The sequence below is a fragment of the Anser cygnoides genome, chromosome 25, assembly GCF_040182565.1.
Source record: "Anser cygnoides isolate HZ-2024a breed goose chromosome 25, Taihu_goose_T2T_genome, whole genome shotgun sequence".
Lineage (NCBI taxonomy): Eukaryota > Metazoa > Chordata > Aves > Anseriformes > Anatidae > Anser > Anser cygnoides.
The window spans coordinates 1,289,490-1,316,290 of NC_089897.1; the positions used below are offsets into that span (position 1 = coordinate 1,289,490).

At 58.8% G+C, this 26,801-nt stretch overlaps 1 protein-coding gene across 3 annotated transcripts in view; it reads right to left on the reverse strand.

Annotated features, from left to right (window-relative positions):
- Window positions 1-26,801, reverse strand: part of GRM4 (glutamate metabotropic receptor 4) — a 45,376-nt gene that overhangs the window by 5,672 nt on the left and 12,903 nt on the right. The window contains exons 1-8 of one of the 3 annotated variants that reach the window (XM_048053700.2): window positions 24,707-24,727; window positions 23,699-23,915; window positions 12,550-12,685; window positions 10,215-10,369; window positions 9,725-9,865; window positions 4,921-5,121; window positions 4,032-4,168; window positions 2,661-3,596 (exon numbers count right to left, since the gene is read on the reverse strand). In XM_048053700.2, coding sequence (XP_047909657.2) covers window positions 2,661-3,596; window positions 4,032-4,168; window positions 4,921-5,121; window positions 9,725-9,865; window positions 10,215-10,369; window positions 12,550-12,685; window positions 23,699-23,810 — 1,818 coding nt within the window. In that variant the 5' untranslated portion in view covers window positions 23,811-23,915; window positions 24,707-24,727. Of the gene's footprint in view, window positions 1-2,660; window positions 3,597-4,031; window positions 4,169-4,920; window positions 5,122-9,724; window positions 9,866-10,214; window positions 10,370-12,549; window positions 12,686-14,083; window positions 14,454-23,698; window positions 23,916-24,706; window positions 24,728-26,801 lie in introns of those variants that run through there. The other 2 variants (XM_066982986.1, XM_048053699.2) reach the window with 2 other exon arrangements.

Below are 26,801 nucleotides of genomic sequence, written 5' to 3' on the forward strand. Positions count from 1 at the left end.
GAGAGCCAGACAATGACACCGCTGTTCGGCTGCTGCCTTATCAGTGCAGGAAATTGTCTCTTTCTTTAGATCCTCTGTTATTGCTATTTCTGTAATCCGCTGGGATCGGCGGGGATAAGAGGTTCTTTCTGAGCAAAGGCTTGGGGGACTTGTTATAATAATATGCCACCTCCATGCAAAGTTGTAGGCACGAGGTGAAGGGAAATGCCAGAAAAAATGGGGATTTTCGTCCTGCTGCCCCACGCCACAAGGCAGCCTTGGCCACGGGGGTCATGCAGAGGTGCTGGGTGCTGCGGGGCTGCCCCGTGTCATCCCCCAGCCTCAAGCAAAATGCCTGCCATGCTCCGTGAGGACTACGGGGCCCCAGGCAGCGCTCCCAGCTCGTCCTCCAGGTGTGCTGAGCCCCCCACGGGGCCCAAGTCCCGGCAGCACCGGGGCAGAGGAGGGGGCTCCTGCTGAGCATCCCGGGCAATGCCAGCACCGCTGCAGGGCCGTGCCAGTGCAAACACTCCTAATTTTCATCCCAGCAACGTGCTCCAAGCCAGAGCCCTGTACGGGCTGCACAACACCACCTTTTTCACCTTTTTCTCCCCAAGACCATGAACCAGCAGCTAAAGCATCACAGCTGGCAGCGAGCAAACACCCGATTCCTCCAGCTGCCCCTCTGGGCACATCCATCTCTGTGGCCTGTCCCGGGGATGCCCCAAGCTGGCACCCCCCGGCAGGACGTCCTTGTGCCGAGCCAAAACACCGCCAGCCCTTCCTGGGACTGCTCAGCGGCCGCCACAGCAGCAGCAAGCATTGAGAAAGAGCGCTGTGTCCAAGGGGAGCTGGGAACATCACTTTTTCCGCCTCTAATCAGCTTGTTAGCAGCCTAATAACAGAGAAGCCCTGCACATTACAAGCCCCCGAAGTGAGGCACAGCCTATTGTCGAATTGCTGCTTGACAGCCAGCTTTCGGCAGCCCTAAATTATCCCATGACAAGCTGCAGTGAAGAGGTGAGCAACCTTGCGCATAATCTACAATCATTATCATTTCCATCTTTATTACCCACAGTATGCCGAGCACATTAAGGTGGCTTTAAGGGAGCTTTTGTTTTGCAATAATTTCTTAAAAAACCTGCTTTCTTGTTAGTATCTCCCCTGCCATCTCATCAAAATGGAAATGCTGCAAAAGGCTCCATTTATTTCCTTTAATTCTCCTTCACACTTCTAGCTGGAGCAGGCTGGCTTGGTAGCGATTTTTTGGTCGAGGCAAGGTTCAAGGTTTGTGTACAGACTCAGGATCCCAGAGTCTGATGCTCTGAGCAGAAGCAGCTCTCTGGGACGAGTGAAACTCTGGTGTCCCCACCAAAAGGCCTTCTGGTCTTTGCCAGCAAGCAAACCCTCTTACAATAGGCGTTTCCAAAATCCACAGCTTCAGCAGCTCGGCATCGGTGTGGACACACTCGAGAGGGAATTACCCCAGTTGCAATGGGTCCAGAGGGGGAATCCGAGTGGTGGTCACCCTGAGGATGTTGATGCCAGGGATTTTTAGGAATAGCAGCACCAAGGCTTATGTGTCACAGGCAGTGCCAGGCTGGCAGGCACGAGCTGCTCGCATTTAACATAAATGCGATTTTCGATTCTCATTTTGTCTGGCAGGCAAAGGGGATTTTGGTCTCATTCATGAGATTTTTTTTTTTTTCCTTTGTTCTCACTCATTCTCACTTGAGCACACGTTTCATCCGGGCTGGCGCTGCTCCCGTGGGTACTGGCACCGGCAGCACGCCCTGCGCCCAGCACGGGCAGCCAGGGACAGGGAGGGTGGCAAGCAGACTGGTGGGTCCCCAGCACAGATCCACTGCTGGGATCATCCATCCTGTGCTCGTCTACACGAGCGGGATTCAGAGCTGCAGCAGGTCCCGAGGAGCACTGGCTCCCCAAAGCCCCCAGTGGCAGCACAGCCCCCCAGGACAGATCCTTGCTGCGCCCCGCTGCAGGTCCCCTCACCTTCTGTGCCGCAGCCACAATGAGGAACTCGTTGCGGGTGCTGTGTTGCCAAACACGGGTATTAATTAAAATTGCAGCAAATTGAGTGAGAAGGCTGCCAGGTGCCCCAGGGAAAGAGGGGAATAGCTCAGGAGCCTGCTCCGCCCTTTCCCTCGCCCCCAGCTCTCTGGGATTTCAAAGAGCATCTCCATCTCTCCATTTGGCACAAGGGCAAGCAGCTGGCTGGGTACTCCTCAGGGTTTCTTTTCCATGGTGCTAATGACACTGGGGTCCTGGATCTGCCCACGTGGTCCCCAGCTGCCCCAGGGACCCGTCCCCTCCACCCAGCAGCAGCCCTGCTCGGGGAGGGGCAGCAGGGACAACAGGACGCAGAAAATGGGAGGGAGAGAAGAAATGAACCAGGAAAGACAGGGAGGAGAGGGGGAGGACACACACACACAAAAAAAAAAATCTGGAAAAGGAAAAGCAAGACTGGAGGGTTGGAGGCAGGAGCCTCTGCTTCCTAGTGGAGCAAGAGGTTTCAGCTCAATGCTTCTCACCACGATTTCCAAGCTGGCAGGGCCGCGGAGCAGCACCCCTCCTCGCTCAGGACACGCCAGCCCCTCGCAGCCCCCTTCCTGGCAGCCCACGGGGCCGCCAGCCAAACCACTCCCCTCCGCCTCCCTTACCTTTTCTGCCGACTGCGACGTCCCAAAAAATATAGGGATGAAGGCTAACCACACAATGCAAGTAGTGTACATGGTGAACCCAATGGGTTTGGCTTCGTTAAAGGTCTCCGGGACCCCGCGGGTCTTAATAGCATACACAGTGCAGGTGACCATGAGAAGCATGCTGTACCCAAGCAAACAGATGAGGGAGAGGTCCGAAATGTCACATTTGAGGATGCCCCGAGCAAAGTGGGGGTTTGTAGTCCGCTGGTCCTCGTAGTCAATGACAGAGTGGGACGGGTCCACGATGAACCAGATGCAGACACCCACGAGCTGCAGCGAGATGAGGCTGAAGGTGATGACCAGCTGGGAAGCGGGGCTGATGAACCGGGGAGCACTCACCGACTTCTTGCCCTGCTCGAAGATGCGGTAGATGCGGTTGGTCTTGGTGAGCAGGGCGGCGTAGCTGATGCTCATGCCGAGCCCGAGGAAGATGCGTCGCAAGGAGCAGGTGCTCAGGTCGGGCTCGGCGATCATGAGGAAGGTGGTGGCGTAGCAGAGGAAGATGCCCGTCAACAGGACGTAGCTGAGCTCCCGCCCCGACGCCTTGACGATGGGCGTATCGTTGTAGCGCACAAAGGTGACCACCACGAAGAGGGTGGCAATGATGCCCACGATGGCGATGAAGACGGGCACCACGGCCCAGGGCGAGCTCCACTCCAGCTTGATGATGGGGATGGGGGTGCAGCTGGTGTGGTTCTCGTTGGGGCGTTCGTTGAAGTGGCACCTCTTGCAGTGAAACTCGTCCAGCTGGTACTGGTAGCCATCGCAGCGCTCGCAGTGCCAGCAGCAGGGGATGCCTTTCACCAGCTTCTTCCTCTCTCCTGGCTTGCAGGGCAGGCTGCAGATGGAGCTGGGGAGCTGGCTCCCACCCCCGGGCCACAGCATGTTCTCTACCTGCGGGGTGAGACGGCACTGACCCCACTGATGCTCAAGCCAGGCGTGGATGCATCCCCTCGCCCCATCAGTACACCCCCAGCCCTACCCAGCATGGAGAGAGGGGGGTGCTGAAGCTCCCCGTCGGCCTTTTGGGAAACGTGGGGGATTCAAAACACCCAGAGCAAAGCCCCTCTGCTCTGCTTTTGCTTCTCCTTCCCTTATCAGAGCCGTGGAGTCGGACGCCCAGAGGCCCCGTGCCAGCAGGGCATGGCCACACGCTGGTGGCACGTCACCGTGGCTGAACCACACGCGTGTGCCCCTGACGCCCCCAGGTCTGGCTGCCTGACTTCGCATCCCTGAGCCTCAGGTGAGTTTCCTACAGGACTGGTGCACGGGAAATACCGTGGGACATTCCCTCGCCAGGGACGGGACGCGGCCAGCCCCCAGCCTTACCTTCAGGTGGAGGTGGTCGGTCCATTGCCCGATGACTTTGTACTCAGGAGTGGAGTTCCTGATCTGGTACTGGTAGATGTCATAACGCCCTGGCGCATCTCCGTTCTCATTGAAGGTCACCGGAGTCCCAGCAATGCCTGCAAGTGATGGAGGGCTCAGCACCCGGAGCGCCCAGCACCACGGTGCGCCCTGGGTGACAGCACCCAAGGGCCCAACGTTCCCAACATTCCCCCTCGGCACGGGGCTTCTCACTGCTGGGACTGCCGCAAGCTGCAGCAAGCTGCCAGAACAGTGCCAGCACGAGCACGGGGTGGAGGAAGTAATTATGGAAAACAAACCCAACCCCACACCTGAGCTGGCACAGGGACCCCCTATGGGGATCAACCCACTGGCCCTCACCAGGAGCCGCAGCTCGCTGCGATGCCACGTGCAGCGTGCTGTTACGCCGGCCATTGCACTGTTTCTTTCTCAAAAGGGGGGAAAAAAGAGCTTTAATGTTAAATCAACAGATAAACACTAATAAAAGGAGGGAAGAGAAAAATCAAGCAGGAGGGAAAAATAAATAAAAGAGACACTGCAGAGGAGATCACGGACAGGAGATAAATAGAAGTAATAAGGAGGACAAGACAGAGAATGTTTATTAAAGAGATAGAGCAGAGGAAAAGATGTGTTTCCAGAGATCTGAGGACAGACAAGGGCACAGCAGCGTGATGCCGTGGGACCTCTGCCAGCCACGGTGCAAGGCAGCAGCACGGGCAGCAGGCGGGACTGCAGGGCGCAGGCAGGACCTAAATTGTGGGTGCTGCTGTGTGGGTACCCACGGCGGGGGACAACCCAGGACACCCAGCCCAGCAGGACTGACTCCCGCCAGCCCCAGGTACGGACAGACCTGAGAAGTTGACGCTGCGGATGTACTTGAGCAGCTCCACGCCGTCCACCGGGTCCATCCTGGGGCACAGCCCCACCTTGCCAGGACACAGGTTCTTGTGCATGTTGTGCAGAGCGTGCCCCATGGCGTAGACGGCGTCGATGACGAACTGCACCTTGCCCTCCTGCTCGTACGAGGAGTCCTGGCCGATCCGCTCCCTGTCTGCGAACACACCGAGAGCAGGGCTGCCGCCACCCCGCCGCCCCAGCCGCTCACCCCGGGGATATTTCTGCTGCAGCCAAACCCTTGCAGACAAACCTTCCTATCCCCAGGGCTGAAGCAGATGGAAACTCCAACCCCATCCCCCAAATTACAAACCCGTCAGGCAGACGGGGTGCCTTTCCCAGTGGGAAGCTTACACCACCTAGCCATCCCCCAAGGAGGAGCAGCAGGGCAGAAACGTGTCTCAAACCACCCCAAACTCTTCCTGAAGCAAAACCCACACGGCAGCTGTAATTCCTGGTGCCGGCCCAAGGCATCGGCTGCATTTGCACTGCAGGGCTCAGGCTCAAGCCTGGCCTCCAGCTGAAAGCCCTCCTGCCGCCAGCGTCCCTGGTCCAGGGGGGCTGGGAGGCGCTGCTGGGGATGCTGAGGTTCTCACCCAGCCCCTCTGGGCACACCTCGAAGGGTGTTTCGGGTACTGGAGCTGGGCTCACGGGGCAGGAGGGGAGCGGTGCGCAGCCAAGAAAGACCCACGGGGAAAACATCCACGCCTCCTCCCTGCAGCTCGGTTCTCAACACATGGGTGCTGGCAAAACACGGCTTGGAAGTGAGAGCCCCCAGGATGTCACATCCCAGGACGCCCCGCACTCCTGGGACACACTCACCAGCTCCCAGGGCCGGCACCCAGCTGGGCTGTGACTCCCATCCCACCCTCACCCCCCCGTTGCCCTCGTTCATCTTGCTGGGTGCTCCCAGCAAGCACCAAGGGACCATCCAGGCAATCTCCAACACCGGCTGCATGTCCCCTGTCATGTTCCCGAAGCCCCCATCGCTCTGTGCCCCTCGTGTACCCCCCCACCAGCCCCGCTCCTTGCAGACCCCGCAGCCCCGGTTGGCCCCATTTGCAGGATGCTGCAAGGACACGATAATTACCAGCAACAGCTGCCTGTCTCTCCTGTCGTAACCACCCTTAATGGGGCTGGAAACGTGTTCATCATTTAGCAAAAGACACCGATTAATGTAGCACGCTGTTAATTACAGCTAAGAAAGTATCTGCCGCGGGGTGATGCTGCATCAGGGAGCCAAAACTTCTGTGGCATGGACAGGTGCCCACGGGGCACTGCGGATTGAAGAGCTTTCCCAAAAGCTTGAGCTGCTCCAAAGAGGCACAAGCATCCTGGAAAGCTATCTGAGGGCATCCAGAATTAATCCTGGCTCCTCCAAGCGGGCAGGACAGCATCCCCCAAGTCCCCGGGCCGGACGCAGAGGCACAGCCGACAGCACATTAAAGCAAATTGATAGCGAACTGACCAACAAGAAAAGATGATATCAAGGAGGGGAATTTATAGCCCATCCTTCAAAGTTATAAAAATGCTTTTGGACTACGTGGAGATTACTCATGCGAAACCCGTCAAGTTATCCTTTCTTCCACGTTATTGACAGGGGCTATTAATCTTCTCCCTCAACTTAGGGCCCTTCCCCGCATTCATCTCAGCGCGCAGACAAGCCACTCTGTCTTGTCAAGATAATTACCCGTTAAAAAAAAAAAGGGTGTTACAGACTGCACACAGGTGCTGAGCCCCTGGGGGCATCCCAGCCCTGCTGCTGCCCCCAGGAGCCCACCCACTGCAGCGGGAATTAGGCTGGCGTGGAGAGGGGACGAGGTGGAGCAGGATGCTGAGGCTCGTGACGGCACGTTCGCGATGCGGAGACAATAAATCTCCGTGAAGCTCTCAGTAGATTAGGGCTGCAAAAGGGATGTGACCCTGCTGATTATAATAGCAGGGTCGTGCATCGTTCTACAGGGCTGGTAATTAATTCTCAAGTGGGTGAGGAGCCTTCATGGGCATCCCTCCGAGGATGGCAGTGGCTATCTTCTCCAGCGGGATGAGACAAAATCAGCAGCAACTCCAATCACATCGCCGGCACCGGCTTTCAGCAGGAGTGAATCAAAACCACTCACAGTTCTGCTCCGGAGAAAATTAGGGTGATGTTGCCTCCCAGTTACCCCCAGAGCCCCACGAGCCCCCCTGGGCACCTCAGCACCAAAGCTGGAGGTGCCAGTTTGGAGCAGCTGTGGGTTTTAAGGAACGCAGAGGCATCACCCATCCCTGCCCAGCCCTACCCAACAGCAGCATTTCTTCATCTTAACGAACGTGCAAATGGGGCAAATCCTCCCCTGTCGGCCCAGCTGGGACACACTATGTCGGAGAACTGCCAGTCCCACCAAAAAAAAAATCACCCCATATTGGGCAGAGACTGGAGAGGAGCAAACCAGGGAAAAGAATATGAGGCATTGCAAGCACAGAAGGAAAACCAAACCAAAGCCCTCTCCCCTCCGCCCGCGTTGCTGCGCTGCATCCACCAGCAGCCTGGAATCTCCAGCCCTGTTTCAAAGCACAGCTACCATCCAGCCCCATTAAACGAAGGCAATTAATTAGCTTTCCGGAAAAAGCTTGGCAGATCCTGCTCCCAGCAGGGTGGCACAGGGACAGGAGTGCACAAATGCTGCAGGGCTGCTCTTAGGGACTGCAGGAATCGCCCCAAAACCGTGTACCCCCCCCACACACACACTCCCACCATCTTCCAGCTCTCCCAGGCGCCAACCAGAGCGATGCACTGTCCTGTTTGGTGAGGGAGCTTTTTGGCTCCTGTTTGGGGATGCAAAGCACCTAAAAGCTGGCATTTCCCTGTGCATTTTGTGTTCTACACAAACCAGAAGCTCACGGAGAAAACCCATATAACTCCTTCTACAAAACCACCCTACGTGGGGCATTTGCATAAATCTCGCAAAGCAGGCACGCATGGCACCGTGCAGGCAGGTTATTTACTTCAGGTCCTGCATTAGTTCCCCTCTCTGTTAATCCGCCAAGCAAATGTTCAGGAGATAATTTATTTCCTGACAAATTCCGATAATTTAAAGACAGCTCCTAGGACATTTGCCATGTCATGGTTTCAGCTGCCTCCACTAATACCTCAGGCTTGAAATATTGCTTGCTTTAACACTACATTACTATGAAGATGAAGACATCAGCGCTTTGCAGGACCTCCTCATGCATCTCCTGGTGCTGGGGATTTCCTGATGCAATCAGGGGCTCTCAGAGACCCAAGAGTTCGGGCACAGGCAAGTTTTCTTGCTGCCCTTATGGCTTGCCAAACCCTACGCAATAGGCACAAGGCTCCCGAGGGATGCTGCGGTGTGAGAGATCCCTCGCAAAACCCAAGAGGTGTCCCCAGGTCAGATCGTTTGGGGGTTGCCTTCAAGGGCGAGGATGTACAAGCACCATCCCGCCAGTCCACAGCGGTGAAAGGGGATTAAAAAAATCAGCCCCTTCCCAATCAGACTTCCCAGGCACAGCCAGGCCCATCCACCCATCGACGGCCGCGCACAGCTCGCGTACAAGTCCCTCCCGAGGGGGCACGGGGGGGGACACGGACGTGCAAATGTCCCCACGTCCCGCCGCCTCGCAGCCTGCCAGCCGCCGTGGCGTTACCAGCCTTCAGCCTGTGCCAGGCAGGCAGCAAATCGCTCCCATCTCTCAGCAAACATCTCACCTCCTCGAGCCTCCAAGCAGCGCCTCAGCAGCAGCGCCGTCGGCCAGACAGATCCCCGGCTTGCCTTGTTTACCGCCTTAATCCCGACAAGCCTGCTTTAGCTGGAAGTGGCTAAAAACACCCGACAGGTTTTAAGGAGGAGGCCACGAGGCTCGCGCTGGGCTCTGCTGGGGCAGAAGCACCCAAGGATGCCCCATTCCCTGCCCGGAGCGGCACGAGGACACATCAGCGAAGCAGTTTGCAAGGAGACGTGGGCAAACAGCACCGCAGCACGTGTCCCAGGGCGCTCAGCTCCTCCCCAGGCACCCCGGCACCCTCCCGTGGGGTGCCCAGCACATGCCCAGCACACCCACGGCCCCAGCACCGGCCAAGCAGGAGCCGGATCCTGCCCCTGCGCCACCAGTCGGCCCCATTTCTCTGGGAGCACCCCGGTGTTCAGCCCGACCGGGTTAGACGGGAGCTGTTTGCAAGGGAATGAGGACGCACCAGCGGCTCCGTGACTTTCACAGGACAACGGTGCGCCTGCCAAGCATGAGATGAGGGAGAGGCAGTTATCCAAATGCTGCTAAAAAATGCAGAATCCAGCCCAAATCTGGGTGGCTTTGTGCCTGCAGGTGACGGGTCCGAGGGAAGGGAGCCGTACAAGAAACGTGCGAGAGAGGGAGCAGCCCCGGGAGCTCTGCACAGGGACCGTGCCTCACACACGCAAACCCAGCACACTCCACGTCTCCTAAATCACAGACAGCACGTAGGGGATGGACAAGAGCATTTCTGGAGCATCGTTCCCTCCTGGCTTTCTTGCTTAGTCCAAAACCCACCTTCACACCCGAGACCGCCACGCACAGAGCATCCATTGCCACGCAGCTGCCTTGAGCTGGGCTGGCAGCTCCCGAGCAGCGAGGACACAGCTGAGCTGAAAGGCCATAAAGGGAAAGGGAGCAAAACGTTTCCAGCGCCTGCCCTGGGCTCTCGGCCATCGCCTTCACATCCCCGCCGACCCCGCGTGGTGCAGCCACGCGTGCCCACAGCGTCCCCCCGCGCTCCTTACTGGTGCACTTCTTGATGCTGCTGCCCTTCTTCAGCGCGTGCCGGCTCAGCTTGCAGTGGAAGTTTTCCTCCCAAAACTCGGCGAACCAGATGTTTCGGCGGTTGTTGTCCAGCGTCCTGCTGGAGAAGTAGCGGTCGAAACCTGCCCGGGGGGAAGAGGGGACGGAGGGGGGTGAGCCTCTGGGCTGGCAGGGAGACGCTCGGCATGGCCCAAAAGCCACCGGGCAGAGGGGAAGGAAGGGGCCTGTGGGCAGCTGGGTCTTGGGAACAGAAGGATTGCGGTGGGTTTGTGCCCGAGCTCCCACCCAGGCAAAGCAAGGGTGGCTGCGGGTTGTCAGCACCGCGGCCAGGTTGCACCCCCCCCCCGGGGACAACCCGCTGGAAAATGCCGAGCCTGTAATAGCCGAAACCTTGTGGTTAAGGGATGCCACGGGGGGGGGGGACAGCCAACCCAGGGGGAGCTGAGCGAACCCCCCAGCACAGTCACTTACCTTTGACAGAGACCCGCTTGGGCAGGATGGTGACGGAGCCCTCGGCCACCTCCTCCAGGTGCAGCACCGGGGAGATTTTGGAGCCCCAGCTGTCCGAGCCCATCCAGATGAAGTGTCCTGTCTGGTTCGCCCTTTTGGCTGCCTCCAGCACCCTCCTGTGGAGAGAAGCAGCAGGCGCTGGCCGGCGGCACGGGGTCGGGACACCGGCTCTGTGCCCGTGTCCCCCAAAATGGCAGGGGGGGGGGAGCAGGGCTCGGCGCCGTTGGCATCCCCCGGTGCCCCATCAGCACCAGGCACCGCGTACAGGGTACGAGAGCAAACCACGCTGCTCGGCTCCCGCACCCTCCGTCCTCCCCAGCCTAGGCACTTCTCCCACTCTATTTGCATATTTGCTGACTGGTAATTGAATTTCTCCCTTAATTACCCAACATTAGGAAAAAAAAAAAAAAAAAGAATCAGGTTATGCTGCAGCAGGCAGGAAAAGCAGCGGCACTGGAGAGTTCGCGGGCTCTCAGCTCCAAGCAGGGTGGAAAACAGCGGGAGAGCGCCAACCAGCGCTGCCAGTGCCCTGGCGAGAGCTAAACTGGGCAGAACTGGTGCCGTTCACGCAGCTGAGTGGCGGTGGGGAGCTGGAGCTGCCGCCTGTCCCACTGAGCACCTCCCGTGGCAGCCAGGCACTCGGCTGCACGTGCTTGCACGCTCCACCGGTGCCAGCCAGCTCGCAACGTCCCAGGAGGCAGAGGGGACTTCTCCCGGATCCGACCGTCCGCTCCCTCTTCCCCAGGGCTCGCCGTGCCCTCGGGTTCGTGCGCGGGGTCCCCCGGGCGGTTTCATCTCCAGCTGCAGCAAGGAGGCAGGTTTACGGGTTTTATGACTCACCCCCGACACCGGGAGCTGATCCCTTCAAGTCCAGATGGTGCTCGAAGCATGTAATAAGGGAAAAAAAAAAAAAAAAGAAAAAAAACCACGCACGCAGAACAGAGGGAGGCGATGAGGTGGGAAGAGGCAGTCGTTCCTGGGGGCTGCAGGGCCAGCGAGCCTGCAGGGAGCCACACACGGGCTGCTCCACGCTCATCCGGGGCTGCCCCACGCTCCTGACACATCCCACCACGGAGCAGGGGACGGATTTCAGCAAAACCATCCCGGGCCCATCCTGCCCCGTGGCTCAGCCCCGCAGGGTCGGGGCCAGCAGCGCATCGGGGTCGGGGCTCTGCAGCTGGAGCTGGCATCGGGGTGGGCGTCGCGGCTGTGCCCGTGCCACGGCGAAACCCACGCTCACCCCCCCCCGTGCGAGCTGGTGTACGGGAACCAATCTTCACGGGATATTATCCTGTTTGGATGGGTAAATGCTTACAAACGCCAGTTAATGGGGCTTGCCATTTACACAGCAAGGTAAATCCCCCGTTTCTCAATACACAGCCGTGTAAATGTCACGTTTGCAGACATTTCTATTAAGGAAGGGAAAAAAAAAAAAAACTCGTAGCATTTGCACATCTGATGTAAACTGATTTAAAATCGCAGTTTACCCACATTTACATAATGTTTGCTGATTAATAAATTAGATACTTAGGAAATCAAGGGTATCTCCATCTGAATCATTCTGCTCCATAAACAACAGGAGCTGCAAGATGTTGCTGCACTTGTGGAGCTGCTCATCACCTCCAAGCGCGGCTGCAGACCCAGTGGGCGGCACTGGTGTGTGGGGAGGGGTCCCCAAAAGGCCCCCCCAGATCTGCACTGGGGGGCTGAGGCTGCACGGCACAGCAGAGCCAGCGCCTGGAGGAGGCACCCCGCTAGCTCTGGCCCAGCCCGTGAGCAGCGTGATGTGCCCGGGGTGTGACAGCAGGGCCTTCCAAAGCCAACAGAAAGCAGATTTTTCCCCCTTTGAGCTCTGTCTTGCTGCTGTTCCGTGGCAGAAACCCACCAGGCGGCCAGTTTGAAGTCGGCTCTGGTGGCCCCTGCTGCAGCCAGGCCTGTGCCACGCGGCACGGAGCGCCCCCTCCACGTTGCAGGGGCCACGCTGCGAGGAACGTCCTCTCCGTGTTGCAGACGCATCAGCGCCGCGTTGCACGGAACACCCTCTCCACGTCCGTGCCACATTGCCAAGGCAGCAACGCAGCGCCGCAGGCACGCCTGCTCCCCGCTGCAGACACGTCTGCGCCGCGTTGCGGACACACGCGCGCCCGCCGCAGACGCAGCCGGGTGCTCCCAGCACGGCACCCAGCTCCTGCCGTCAGCAGCCCGCGCCCCACGTCCCCGCACAGGGCTCGCATTGGGCAGCCAGCAGCCCATCTCCCAAAGCCTCCCCCTCCCGGCCCGGCCGGCCCCTCCACACCTGATGTCGTCTTCGTTAGCGAAGATGATGACGGCCCGCGCGTGGGAGGTCTCCAGGAGGCGGCGGATGATCTTGTCGAACTCTCCCGGCTTGGGCTCCCGCGGGATCTTGACGGATTGGGCCACGCAGACACCCCCTGAGGCAGAGAGCGCCCGGCACTGAGACCCCCAGCTCCCACCCCGTGGGGACGGCCCCGTGCCCCCGACCCCTTGCCTTCACCCAGCCGCCCCAGTGGACGCTGATGCTCCCCAGGCCCCCCCCAGACCCACCCCACACTTGGAGCACGTCCTGCAGTGGCTGCACCAAGCTTGCTTGGAGGCTGGGGAGCACGGGGAGCCCAGTCCCCCCCCCCATGGGATCCTCCCCTGCCCAGCACTCAGGGCTGGGTTGTGCAAAGGGCTCTGCTCATGCAACGGGCAAATACTGGACAAAACGGCCCTTGGGGTGGATCGTGGACGTGCTACAGCCCTGGCAGAGTCCCTCAGCCCCGGGACAGCAGCAGCACAGCTCCGCAGGGAGTTTTATTCCCTTCCCTGCAGCCAGGCTCCCCAGCCCAGCTCCTCTCCTTCCTCAGGTCCATGCCCAGGGACCCTCTGCCAGGCTGGGGAGAAGCCTCCCAGAGTGATCCCCAAGGCAGCCATGGGACGTTTGCAAAAGCAGCTAATTAAAATTAAAAGAGACAGAGGGAAGCTGGCAGCTGGACGAGTCCCCACGCACGGCTGCCGGGCTCCCAGCCTCCAGCTCAGCAAAGCCAGGGCCCTCCTGCTCCAACGTTTTTGCAGATGCCAATAAAGAGAGAGATGAGAGAGAAAATTAAACATTGCAGGACCTTCTGGATGTAATTGATGGTCTCAATTTGCATAGTAAATGACACGGCTGATACCTCACCTGCCACTAAAAGATCCCCGCTTAAGCAAAGGTCAGAACAATTAACAGGCGGGCTGAGATTCCCCCGATTACAATTACGACGCTGGAGAGGAGCAGGAGGAGGACAGGGAGAGGCCACGAGGCAGAGGCCTCCAGGAGAGGAGGCTTCACTCCCTCCAGCAGGGCTGGGGCACAGTGGGGTCGTTTGCCCCTTGTAGCCCAAAGACCGAGAGAGGGGCTGACTCCCAGCGCAGCCAAACCACGCAGACTTCTTATTTTATTTTTTTTTCCCCCCCTCCGGTAAGAAACTGGGTCAATCTGATGTTTGTTTCCCATCTGGGGAGCCAGATGGAGGGAGAGGAGGGAGTTGGATAAACAGACTGCCGGACAGACAGATCGGCCAGGCGCGGCGGGCAGCAGCAGGCAGCGCCGGCGGGACGGGCGCATCCCTGCCTGGGGCACGCGGGGCCAGGCTGAGACGGTGGCTCGGGCTATGCAGCCGGCGCGGCTTAATTACAGTTTCCATAGCAATCAGAGGAAAAAATCCAACCAAAGCAGCAGTTTGCAAACACCAGAGCCTTCCAGGAGCCCCGGCGCAGGCAGCCAGGCGGGCGGGCACGCGCACGTGACAGCGCTGGGAACGGTGTGGCACCGTGCCACCACTCACCGACACCACGAGGCTCCCCATAACAAGGCTCCCAGTAACAAGGCTCCCAGTAACGAGGCTCCCCATAACGTGCATCCCATGGGCAAGCTGCTTCTTCCTCCATTTGAGCACACACATGAGCAGCACGGGGCCATGGGGGGGCCGTGGTGCGTGCCCGGCATCTGCAGCCCCGGTCCCTTCCCAGCAGGGCCAGAACCAAGCCAGCTTTGGGACTTTGCCAGCGCAGCAGCAGCAGCAGCGTGGGGTCGCCCCCACGCATTTATTGCCCTTCTCCCAGGCAGCAGCTCCGAGCATCCACGCTGCTCAGACAAACGCCGCGGCCAGGTGAGCGCCGGCCAAGGGCTCGCTGCTCGTACGCATGGGATGAGGAGGTGGCACGAGAGATGGGCCCATAAATAAATAAGAAAGGAGACTAAATCGATGCCAATTCAGAACTGGCTGAGTTACGCGGCAGCTCCGTTAAATCAAACTAACGAGGAATGTAACAAAAAAAAAAAAAAAAAAGGATACGGCCAATTAGGGCGTAATGAGGACCTTATTACCGCAACGGCTGGAGAGCACGGAGCATGCGGGCGGGATGCAGCCAGGCCAGCAGGAGGGAAAAGCAAGGAGGGAAGCCCCGCGAGCCGGCTGGATGCAGCAGGAAAACTGCCCTAAGGATGGACACCGGTGTCTGCAGCTCCTCCAGTTTATCAAAGCTAATTGGGGCTCGCCTTACTTAAAAATAGCAGCACAAAAGCAGCCCAGGTGAAAGCCCCAGAGGGTCTGGGAGCCCTCCTCCAGCCCCCACGCAAATGCTGGCAACGCCAATTAATAAATATACATTTGTTTCTTAATTAATGGTCTGGGAAAAGTCCAGGGGCAGCAGGGGGAGGACAGGACTGGGGTGGGCAGAGCGGAGCAGAGGAGGGAGCAGCTCAGCGCCGGCCCCGCTCACCTCCAGCAGCCCCAGCTTTTAGCACCTGCATTATTCATGGCCCCCGGCACTGCGGCAGGGAGGGGGATTTGCCAGGCGATGCTCCCGCTACCTCCACAACGCTGCCTTTAGTCAAAACACTCCTTTAAAGCAAGAAATTAAAGACAGGAGGTGGGGACTGGGAGGCAGTGGGTGCTCTCCCTCCTGTGCCAGGATGGCACAGCATCGCTCCGGGACCCCGGGGCCAGGGAGAAGGCAGGAGCTGAGCTCCTTTTCTCCCCCAGCTTTGGGAGAGAGCCGGAGAGGTGCAGGAAGCCTGGGGAAGCACCCCACAGCCTGGAGATACTCAAGAGATAGGCACCTGGTTGAAGGATGCTCAAGCACCAGATGGCATCCTGCTGATGGCCAGCACCGAGGGGTGCGGAGCTCCTGCAGCAAGAAACAGCCCCAAAAAGGGCACAAGCGACAGGCTGGCCGTGGGGCCAACCGTCCTCTGGCCTGCCAGGAGCTGAACGCCCAGGGGGTCTCGCCTCGTCCCCCGGAGCAAAACTGCAACGAGCGTGCAACGGCCCTGTGCACCCATCTTGGCTGTGCAAAGCAGCCCCGTGGGCAAAGCCCTCCCCGAGCAGAGCGCTGCCCACGCCGTCCCCCAGCACGTGGCCGTGTCCCCCCCCGGCTAATGTCCCCTCCCAGCGTCCCCACGCCGCCGCCAGCCGCTCGCCCGGGGACTCTCCTCGCTGCGGCGGGGTTAACGCGTGTTGTCAAACACAGGTCAGGGTTTAATCTCCACCATTATGGGCTCGGTGGGAGCGCGGCTGCTCTGGGAAGCTCAGCGCTCAAGTGCCCTCTTGATTGCAGGTAGATAATAAGCTTTTGCTGTCGCTAACGTACACCATCAATCAGGGAGCGCTTTGCCCGGGCTCCCTGCAGAGCTGGCGGCTGCGGAGCACCGTGCAAACACATCGGGTTGGAGGAGTGGGGGCTGATTCAGCCCGTGCTGCAACCAGGGACGTGCACGGCCCCCCACCTCCCCAGCTGGGAATTGCTCCCTGGGCAGCCCGAGGAGGGGATGGGGCCGCGCACAGCCCAGCTGCGGCGGCGTTTTGTGAGCTTGGCAGGAGGCTGCAGCAGCCCCACGCTAGCTTGGCGCAGGGACACGCGGGGACGCTGCAAACCCGCAGCCAAGCAGGGGCAGGAGGCCAAGTCCGGGCACCTCCGGCTGCTCCCTCTCCCAGCAAGCCCAAGTTGCCACCGGGAACACCCGGCAGGTCCCTCGCTGCCCACATCCATCACGTTGCACGGAGCAGCAGGGAGCACCCACCCCTGACCCAGCCGCACCCCAGCACATGCCCACCTCCCGCTGTGCACTCCCCGGCCTCCCCTTCGCAAATGAGGCCGTTTAAATGAGGTTTCCAAGCCCAGAGTCTTTAATTGGCGAGTCAGTGGCTGCACTTCCCTGCCCTAGGACTCATTATCCATGCCACTTCAAAGCCCCGAGGACCTGACTCATTAGAGGAGAAGTCATTAGGGGCACGTCTCCACGCCCTCGTGGAGGCAAAGCTCCTGGCAGCGGGGATGGCTTTGGTCCAAGCGGGGAGCACAGGATGCTCAGCACAGGGCGAGAGCAGGGGCTGGCCACGCGCCCATCCACCCTCAACGCCGCAGCCAGGGGAGGCTTTGCAATTTGGGGACGTCTCCCCTTGGCTTGCGGGTGCCTGCAGCCAGGCAGGGCTGGGGACAGTAGGGTGATGGGGACGCAGCCCCGTGCACAAGTCAGCAGAGCAGGGCAGCGTCAGCAAGGCACCCCGCTCCTCATTACAGGCGGCTCTAATCCCTCCTTCGTTGTGGCAGAGCCCTAATGAGAGCGATGCTCGGATCACCCGCGCATGGAGGCGGCTGCGGTACCCCACAACTCCCAGTCCCGCTGCTGACGTAGCACCCCCGTCACCAGCTCACTTTCCGGGTGAACCTGGGGACACCATCCTATTGCTGTCACCCCGACCCAGCCCCAGTGCGTCCTCGAGAGCAGCAAGATCTCAGCGACGACTCCAGCACCGCAAGACGGGCATCGAACCACATTCCTCCGGGGAACACAAAGCAGGGAGCAACGGCAGCCCCCCAGGCCCCAAATTTTTGGAGCCCTGTCCCACCCGGTCGGTGGCTGGTCCTCCTCGCACACCCCGGGTTCCCGGCACACGTCGCATCGCATCGAGCCTCCGTCACGGGAGGCTCCTGGCACTCGCCGCCAGCCTCTTCCCTGGAACGGGTTCAATTGCTGCTCTTTAGTGCTTTGAAATCTCATCAGACATTATGAATCTGAGCAATTTGCGCCTGCTTTTCAACTGCCTGCATTGCCAGCCTAAATCAGTAATTAATAAATTTGCAACGGGGGAAAAAAAAAAGGGGAGGGGAAAAAAAGCAAGTCTTCACTCTGCTCCGGTCGGGGGCCCTGGGAGGCTGTGCGGTGGCACAATGGCACCGTGAGGTTCAACTCCTCTGGGCAGCGAGACAACTAAATTTCTGCTCTGTGTTTGGAATCCAGGTTTCTCCCTTAGGTACCAACCCCACAGACTGTGCCCATGGGAAGGAGCTTCCGCTAAAGACCCCCTGCTCCTGCAGCCCCCCAGCACTGCGCCTCCTTACCCCTCACCCTGCTCCAGCCTGGAGCTGGGAAGAGCCAGCAGACTCTGGGATTTTAGGGCTTGAGAACCAGATTTCACCGTCTTCCCCCAGCCTACTGCGAGCGTCACTCTGCAGAGACCCTCACCCATCACACAACCCCAGGAGCTGGGCCTTGAAGCGACAGATGGGTCCCAAAAGCAGAGGCACTCTCCCCTACATTTACCTCATTTACCGTAACCGTTTATCTCGTCCCTCCTAACCCGAGCCCACAAAAGAGAAAAGAGAAACGTGCTCCGCTTCACCCCTCGCGGCCCCCCTGGGGCCATCGCCCTGCCGTGTGTCACCGCATCGTGGACAGGACGGGACCCAGCGCGCCCCAGAAATATTAACGACCAGCCACCGCCGTGGGCTGCTGCCAAACCCCAGAGCCGGGCTCCGAGCCAGAGCCGTGCGCCCGCCCCGACCCCAACCTCTCCGTCCTGCCTCGTTCTCCTCTTCCCCCAGCCTCCAGCACACAAAAGGGCTTCCTGTGGGACATGAAAACGAGGAGCGGGGTGAAGAGGTGGTGTCAGCGTTATTTACAGGCAGATTTCAGGCAGCAAAAGCTCCCCAAGCCCTGGGTCTGCAGGGAGGTGTTTTCCCAAACAGCAGTGCCCAGTGCTCCCAGTCTGGCCCTGGCTTTCCCCAGTCCCAGCCTGTGGGGTCCTTTGCACGCAGCAGCAAAGAGCCCGAGGGCAGAGAAGGTTATTTTAGGTGGGGGAAACTGAGGCACGAGGCTGTTTGGAGCCAGAGGAGAGCCTGGCATCCTGCCTGCCTCCCTCCTGGCTGCATTACAGCACACGGTATTGACTGTAGCGAAAAGAGGCAGAGGGGGTGGCATAAATAGAAGAACAGCCCAGGAAACACGACTTCGGCCTCTGCGGAGCCTGAAGGAGTCTGGAGACCCAAAGCAGCGATGGCACCAGGGCCCCAGTGACCAGACCTGCCCCTCGCTGAGCGTGCCCCCACCGGTGGGGGGCTCGTGGGCGCTCGCTGTCCCCATCCCACACACAGCACGAGGAAAATGCTGGGATAGGAAAGGTGGCTGCAGCCAGACCCACATGAGCAAGGGCTCTGCTCACAGGATGGGTACAACCAGGCTGGTTCTGGTCCCGGGATGCCAGGGACCTTTCCTGAGCCACGCTGTGGAGGTATATGCTCGGCTTGAGCCCCAGAGGGGACAGAAAAGCCACCAGACTCAGAGCAGGAGCGGGTTCACCCGAAGCCCAGGCTGCAGATCCAGCCCCGGAGCAGGCACCGTGCCACGAAAAAATTTCCAGCTCCGTGCCGGGTGCTGAGCGGAGGATTTGGCTGGGGGAGCGGAGACGCCAGCAGCAAATAACAGCCCTCCGGTGAGACGCAGTAATTGAGTGCTGACTGCAGAAGAACAGCAATCCTCCGAGATGAAAGGGAGCCGGGCAGCCCTCCTCGCCCGGCTCTGCGTTACTGCTAATCACACCTCCTTTCGTCACAGGGCTGAAGGTCACCCGCTTTAATTCCTGGGCTCTTTGCTGGAGGTGGTGGCGTGCCAAAAAAAGTTCTCCCTGCAAGCAGCACCGAGGAATAACCGGCAGCTGTGCTCCCGTCCGTCCCACGGAGGTGGCATCTGCAGGACCGGTGGCATCTGCTCCCCGGGGCCAGCCACCTCCACGCTTGCACGTGGAATCCTTTGAAATGTGGCACTCGGTGCTGCCTTGCACCTTAAGGCTCGGGAGCAGCTGAAGCCCACGTTCAGCATCGCCCAAACTTCGTGCGCGGCTGCGATCGTCAGATCCCCCTTCGGGGGTGACATTCTGATGCATCAAGCAAGAGTAATGAGCCCGGCTAAAAGCAGAAAGACAGCCATGAATGTCACATGGTAATGAACAAATGCATCGCAAATACATATCAGGCTCTTAACTAAAAATATAGAAAGCTCAGCGAAGGATAAAACAATAGAGGGGGGGAAATGACAGTGTAAAATTGATCCAGACACATGACTAAGGAGTCGTGCATTTGCCTAGAAATATTGCCCTCTTCACAAAACAGAGCGCGGCACATTACGACGCATGGCATAACACGCTGCGCACACCAGCTAAATTACATAAACATAAATCTAATGCTTCGTCTCCAAGAGCTCGGCGGCAGCAGAGATGACAGCGCACGCAGAGCCAGGGGACTGCGGACAGGTCTGTCCCCTCCCTCAGGGGACATCCAGGGGCGGTGAGATGCTCTGCGAGAGGAGCCTGGGACACCCACTGCTGGCCCTGCCCCGCACCTTGGTGCGGAGCTGCAAATACAGATAATACCCCCTGTCTTTGCAGGGGGGAGAATGCACTTAAAATGTTTAAAAGTGCCCAAGTAAAACACAGATTTTTGCCGACATAACATTTTGGCGATGCTAACACCCAAAAAACCTTCGCTCCCATGAGTAATGACCATCCAGGCATCGGTGCAACCAGCAGCAATTGCCAGGGGCCAACAAATTGCAATACATAAAACCTAATGGCCCTCCTAGGTCAGGCTGGCTCAGGAGCCCTTGGCTGCAAGACAGCCCCCGTGGGTCACTCAACAGAATAAGCTGCCCCAGGGTGAACTTCTTCCCAACCCACTGGCAGATAGGGGGTGAGATCGTGCCTTGAGCAGAAACGCTTTGCGCTGCAGCAGAAGCGGCTTTAGCACGAAGCTTTGCTAAAAATTGAAACTGAAGGTCAAGTTGATAATGCATCAGAAAGCAAACAGCTTGAATGCTAACTGCTAACTACAGCAATGAGCATTATTGCCTGATGGAAATAAAACCCGACTCCGAACACTCAGGCTTGGCATGAGAAATGAAGCGGAGCGATGTTACGGAGGAGAGCGAGCGCGCCGGCACGCAGGGAGACGCGCGCCCAGCCTGCAGCGCCATCCCCGTGCCCACCCGTGCCCTGCGGCATCCAGACCCTGTGCCAGCATGCCCGGAGAGCTCTGCGGCTTGAAAGACGACAAGCAGAGGCCAGATCCTCAAGCAGCGGCCCTTCTGCATTGCTTTGACAGTCCGGAGGCACCTTGAAGCAGAAATAAATTGCCGGGTCCTTTATGCCGCTGGAGGAGTGGAAAATGAGGGCCAGGCATACACGAACAGGCTATAAAAGAGAGGGACGGATCCTTCGCCAGCTCCCAGTGGCTCTGTGCTGGTGTAAAGCCATTTGGTGACAGCAGGGCCATCCGAATTTATGGGGGAACATGGAGAGGCAAAGCAGGCGCAGCGAGGCTCTTCCTCAAACCTTGCACAGGGCACACGGCTGGGGGGATTTTCGAATAAAAAAAGACATCCATATACACACACAGAGCACGCCCTTGTCCCCATCCGCTCCTTACTGACAGCCGCAGAGCTGCCCTCCGTGGGTGCAGGAGCCGGGAACCACTGAGGACCCCACGCAGGGAGATGCCCCTGGAGCAGCTCGGACCCCACGCAGGCGCTCGCGTGCCGGCAGCGTCCCCAGGCCCCGCGTGGCTGCCGGGTTTGATGTACGACAGCTCCCGGACACAAGTGAGCAGGGGAGCGGCGTTTACTGCTGATAACGCACGGGCTGCACTCACACTGCCGTTCTGCCGCAATTACAGTGGAATTATGCTTTTTGATAACTAAATTATCACTAATGCACATAATCGTTGGGTTACGCGGATATACAAATTACAGGACTGCCTCCGTCCCAGATTAATACGCGTGCGTTTCAACTCCATGTACACTCGTTTACACTGCAATTATGCCATCATATCATCAACCATCTGGTGATAGGAATTCACGGTAACCACAGGTATCTCAAACCAGAAGCGCTCGTGCTGCAGTGGGACCACCAGTCACACCACCTGCTCCTTACTGGTGCGTAGTGGAGGGGTTGAACCGGGCCCACTCCCCTGGCCACATCCAGCCCCACACCCAGACCCCGCAGGGACGCACTGGCCAGGTCGGGGTGGCCGTGCGATGCCATGCTCTCTCCAGAATTAGGGCACACCAGGGCTAGACACAGAATACCACGGCTGCTGAGCCCAACGCTGCTGTCGTCTCCCCATGTCACCCACCGGTCCCATCAGCCCTTCCCCTGTCATGGGACATGGGCAGCCCGGCAGGACCTGCCAGCCCAGGGCAGGCAAGGAAACTCTCCTTTTTGGGTGGAAAGCCCGTGCAAAATGCCCCTCGTTCCCACACAAGGTCTCTTTCCCTTTATTTCTGTCATCAGACAAATCTCGTTATCATCACGAGCCAGATGGGGCTGCTGTTAGCATTTACAAACCCCAGTAGGGTTACTGGTTAAGCTGTTAACAGAGCCATAAACACAGCCCTTCGCTTGCAGCCGAGCATCATTCCCCCCCCACGAGCATCGTTCCCACCCCCACGAGCATCGTTCCCCCAACCCGCCGCCCCAGTGCTCCGGGTACCACGCGTGCCCAACCTGCACACCTGCAGCCCCGCGTGTCCCCATTGCACCTGGATTTTGCGTGCACAGCCACAGCTGCAGCACAGCACGTGCCCCCCAGCACCGCTCGCACCCGCACCCCCACCTCGGGGTACGCGCACAGCACGCCCCGAGCTGCACGTCTCAAGTCATTGCATCCATCGACTCCGAAACATCCCCGCGCGCTCCTCCTGCAGCCGGAGGCCCGTGAAGATTTTTCTGCTTTTCAAGTTAAAATCCTGAAGAGCAGATTCCAGGTTGAATCCCCAGATGGGCTTCTCTGCATATTAAAAGCACAGCCGGTTCCCAGTGCCACGGCGCGCGCGAGAGACAGAATTAACGCTGTTCCTATTTATAGGGCTTTGATTAGGAGCTCGTCACCTAGAAGTTTTTATTCCCTTTATCCATTTATAAGGCCATAACACAGTTTGACTAGCTCCAGATAGGCTGGTGTCCCACCGATTTTGCCAGAACTTAATGTGCCATTCAGACACAGTTAAGCCAGTAATAGGCAGCAGCCTGTACTCTGCAGGGTTTTAACTGCCTCAGAAAACACTCTTCAGCTCCCGGCTCGCCCTGCACACACCGTGCTGCAGAGGCAAAGCAAAGCTGGGGCGAGGAGCAGCCCCAACAGCCCCTTTGTGGGGTCTCGGGGCAGCTCCAGACCCCCTGAAAGGGCGGACGGAGCCATTGCCTGGGCTGAAGCCCACTGCAATAGCGCCCACAGCAGCAGTGCCTGGGGGTCCCTGACCCTCTCAGCCGGTCCCTGGGTGGGTGCCTGGCCACCAGCTGGTACCCGCGAGCTTTTCCACCGCTCCCGAGGCTGCTAATCCCTCCTAAGCATCCCTGCGCTCCTGTCAGCAAAATGCTTTCTGGCTCCTGACAAATCCTCGCAAAAGAGTTTTGCTGAGCACGGACTTTCCGCCTGTCCAAAGCCTATAGACAAGTTAAAGCACCTGCCCTCAGGGATAATTCCACTAAAACTGGGTGAAGCATGCGCTGGTGCCAACTTTATTTTCTGTTAAAACCTGGGAGTATTTGTAAAAGTCTTTTCTTCTGGAAGGCGCCCAGCTCCGTGCGGAAGGAGGGGGCTGGATCAGCTCGCGCTTGGCAGCCGCTGACCCAGCAGATTTGAGGTCTCCTTGTGCGCAGGGAATGGGATTTCAAGACGCTTCCTGAAAGGAGCTGGCAGCGATCAGCCAGCCCGCCCTACAGATGGCTGCTCCCATCCCCACTTGGTGACGTCCCCCCACTGCTGGCCTTGGGGAGACGACACGAGCAGCACCCTGGGACGCGCAGCAGTGCTGCACAGGACACACGCCCAGCCTAGGAACCGGCCACCACGGTGTCCTTGCAACTAAACCACCAGCAGAGCAGCCCCAAAGCTCAGAGCCCCCAGTATCCCAGGATCGTGCCCTAAAGCGGGGCTCCCATCCCGTCCCTACTCCTGCACCGCAGCCATTCCTCAGCTCAGGTCAAGACGCCCGACCAGACACATCCCATCACCCCACCACAAGCTGCAAGTCACCCAGTTGGTGACCCAACTGGTCACCTTTTCTGCCTTTTCTGCCCCAAAGCCCACACCAAGACCCCGTCGCGGGGTGAAGGCAATCTGCTCACCGTCCTCCCTGGACTTCTGGATGAAGGCCTCCACGCCACTCTCTCCGTAGCTGCCCTCGGAGGCCAAGGTGGAGACGTAGTTCCACTTGAGGGCTTTGACGATGTCCACCATGGCTTGGGCCTGGTAGGTGTCGGACGGGACGACGCGAGAGAAGAAGTCGTAGCGGCTGTTGTCGCTCAGGTCCGGGGCGGTTGATGCGTAGCTGATCTGGGGGATCTGGGACGGAGGGAGGAAAGACAGCGTCAGGAGAAAGAGGCCATCTGCACCCAGCTGCGCTGCCCTCGCCTTGCCCGTGTTCCCAAAGCCCCGCTCGGGAGGACGCAGGGGGGTGGAAATCAAGGAATTGGGAAGCGTCCAGAAGAAACCAGCCACCCTGTGCCAAAAACAGAGGTGAAGGAACGGTGTGAGGCCTGCTCACGCCCAGATCCTGGGTATGGCCATAGGAAAGCAGAGGCCATGGGATGATGAGGCGCCCAGGAGAAGGGACCAGCTCCCTCTGGGACCTGCAGCAGCCAAACCCCGGCTGTGATGCCTGGTTTGGCCCCAGGAGGAGCCAGGGCAGAGGCTGAGGGACCACTCAGTGACACCCAGCAGGGCCTCCAGCATGGCAGAGGCCGTAGAGAAAGCCTTGTTCCTGCCCTGAACTCAGCAGCTATGATATTCTGGCCTCCTGCCCCATGAGGGACCGACACGAGCGCACCCTGCCAGACCCTGTCCAGCCAAGCCATAAATAAGCCTTTTAAATTAATCAGAGCTCCTGCACCTCGCGCAGTACATTAGAGTGATTTAGCACCGGAGGATCACACGATGCTTAGCACTTACACAGCACTTTACATCTCCAAAACACACCACAGATGTTAATTTATCTCAAAGATGGAAAAGGTTTATTAAATTATCAAGCCCAGGTTCCCCGCACCAGCCCTGAAGTTCCCTGCTGAAGATGTCCCAAAACCAGAGCCAGCCCATCCATCACCCCCGCGTCCTACACCCTGTCGGGCACCACGCACCGCTGCAATGTGCCTCTGCTTTGGCACGGTGCAAGGGCTTGCCAAGCCCTGCCAAAAACAGGGACGTGGTTTTGAATTTAGCAGCGATATAATGGCAGGGGCTGGAGCTCAGCCAGCTGCCATGCTGCAGCCTGGCCGTGGCTACGGGCACAGCGCAAACAGAGGAGGGAAAAGCCCAAAGCATCGCTGACCCCAAACTGCTCCGTGCTACAGGGCAAGGGGGCGCAGAGCAGCAATCCCCAGCTGTGGGGGGCTTTTCCCCCTCTCCCTCTAACCCAGTTTAGGAACAATTCAGCCATCGCAGCTTGCAGGAGAACAAACACAGCCGGAGCCAGGGGGAGCTGCAATGAGCCCCCTGGATCCCCTGGGCTCAGCAGGCAGCTGGGTCGTGCCGGATGCCTTAAATCAGCTCAGGCTGAGTTTGGCCTCACCCATCGCCACTCCTGCATGAAGCAGTTAGCTAATTTGCAGCAGCAGAGGGGAGAACCAGCTGGTGTGGAGAGGTTTGGGGTGCGTAGGCATCCTAGTGCAGGTTATAAGACCAAGCCACCTCGCTGGGAGCCTGAAATGCTGCCTTCTAACGATGGTGTTTCAAACCAACACCTCCCTGGTTAGATACCAGCACAGCCCCGTCCCAACGGGGGGGGAGCTGCCCCTGTCCCAGAGCATCCCAGCACCCAAGGGTGGGGGGCTCACCCCAAAGCCGCCCCCTGGACCTGCCCGGCCCTCCCGGCTGCCCCGTCCTACTCCACTCGTGCTCCCAGGCCGTGCTGCACAGTTTCTCCTCTGCTTCCCTGTTATTCTCCCCTTTTCCACTCCAGTCCCTCACTCTCTCTATTAAACGTGATACCGGTGTTATAAACCCACGACTCCACCTGAATGCTAAACGGCCCCTGGAAAGGAGCAGCCACCCCTCTACCTCCCTGCAAAATACGAGATGAAAAAAAGGGAGAGAAGGAGAACAAGTGGGAGAGGGAAAGGAAGGAATCTTTATCAAGGCACAAATAGGATTATTCTCTGTGACAATCTGCTTTGTCCTCCTTTCCAAGGGGCTGTGATCTGCTCGTTGGGTGTCTGTGACCAGGAGCCGGTGCGTGAGGCTCGATTAAAATTCTGCTCAGCAGGCGAGGCGCTCGTCTAGCAATCATTCATCCTGGGGAGGGAGCGGGGGGATGCTCTGCTCCTTCTCTCCTTTCTTTTTCCTTGCCGGGCTCGCAGCGGTGCCGGGAGGACGGGCAGGGAGGCTTGGGGTGGAGGCGCCGCACGAGGAGGCTGGTGAGCAGCGTGCCCGTGCCGTGGGGCCAGGTGGGCGTGCAAAGCGGCGGTGCCCGTGTGAGAGGAGACTCGGGGCAGGGATGCCAAGCTGGCTTTCCACGGGCCATCAAACCCGACGAGTTTTTCTCTGCAAAGCGGTTTTAACAGATCCACGCCTCCGCAGCAGGGTGCAGGGGAGGGAGGCTTCCCGGATATTCCCCCGGGACGCCGCGTCCCATGGAAGTGCCGATGGGCTCTGGCTGAGGACCACGGCTGGGATTAACCCCGGGGCACGCAGCCTGGTCCAGCCCCTGCGGGGAAGCGGAGCCTGGGAAATACCTGTTGATCTCCAGGTTATGAACTGGAAGCTGTATTTTAATAAACAAACTGAAAGAGCTTTTCTCCCTCGCTACACTACCTTGGATGGAAGTGAAAATAAAATACCAGTTCCCAAATGACCATTTGATAGATTTCTTCTGCCTTTTTCCCCCTCTGCCTTTTTGATCTCCTGGTTTACAATAGCCCAACTCCCGGCACCAGCTATTTTCTCAGATAAAAGACAAAAGTCCTTTCAGGTCCATAGCAGGGAAATGCGGGCAGGGAATTCAAGGTTCTTAGAAAGAAGGATGCGGGTGGGGGGAGCTGGCAATGCACCTCGGCTGCACATTTGGGCAGCAGCACAAGCCCTGAACAAACTCGCAGGGGCACCACGCTGCTCTCAGCTCCTTGCCTGGGTCGTTGCCAGACCAGTGCTGGTGCTGGTGGGGAAATCAGCGGGATCAGCTCTCCTGCACCCCAGGACTACCTTACCCCATCAAGATCAAGGAGTAACCCTGGGACA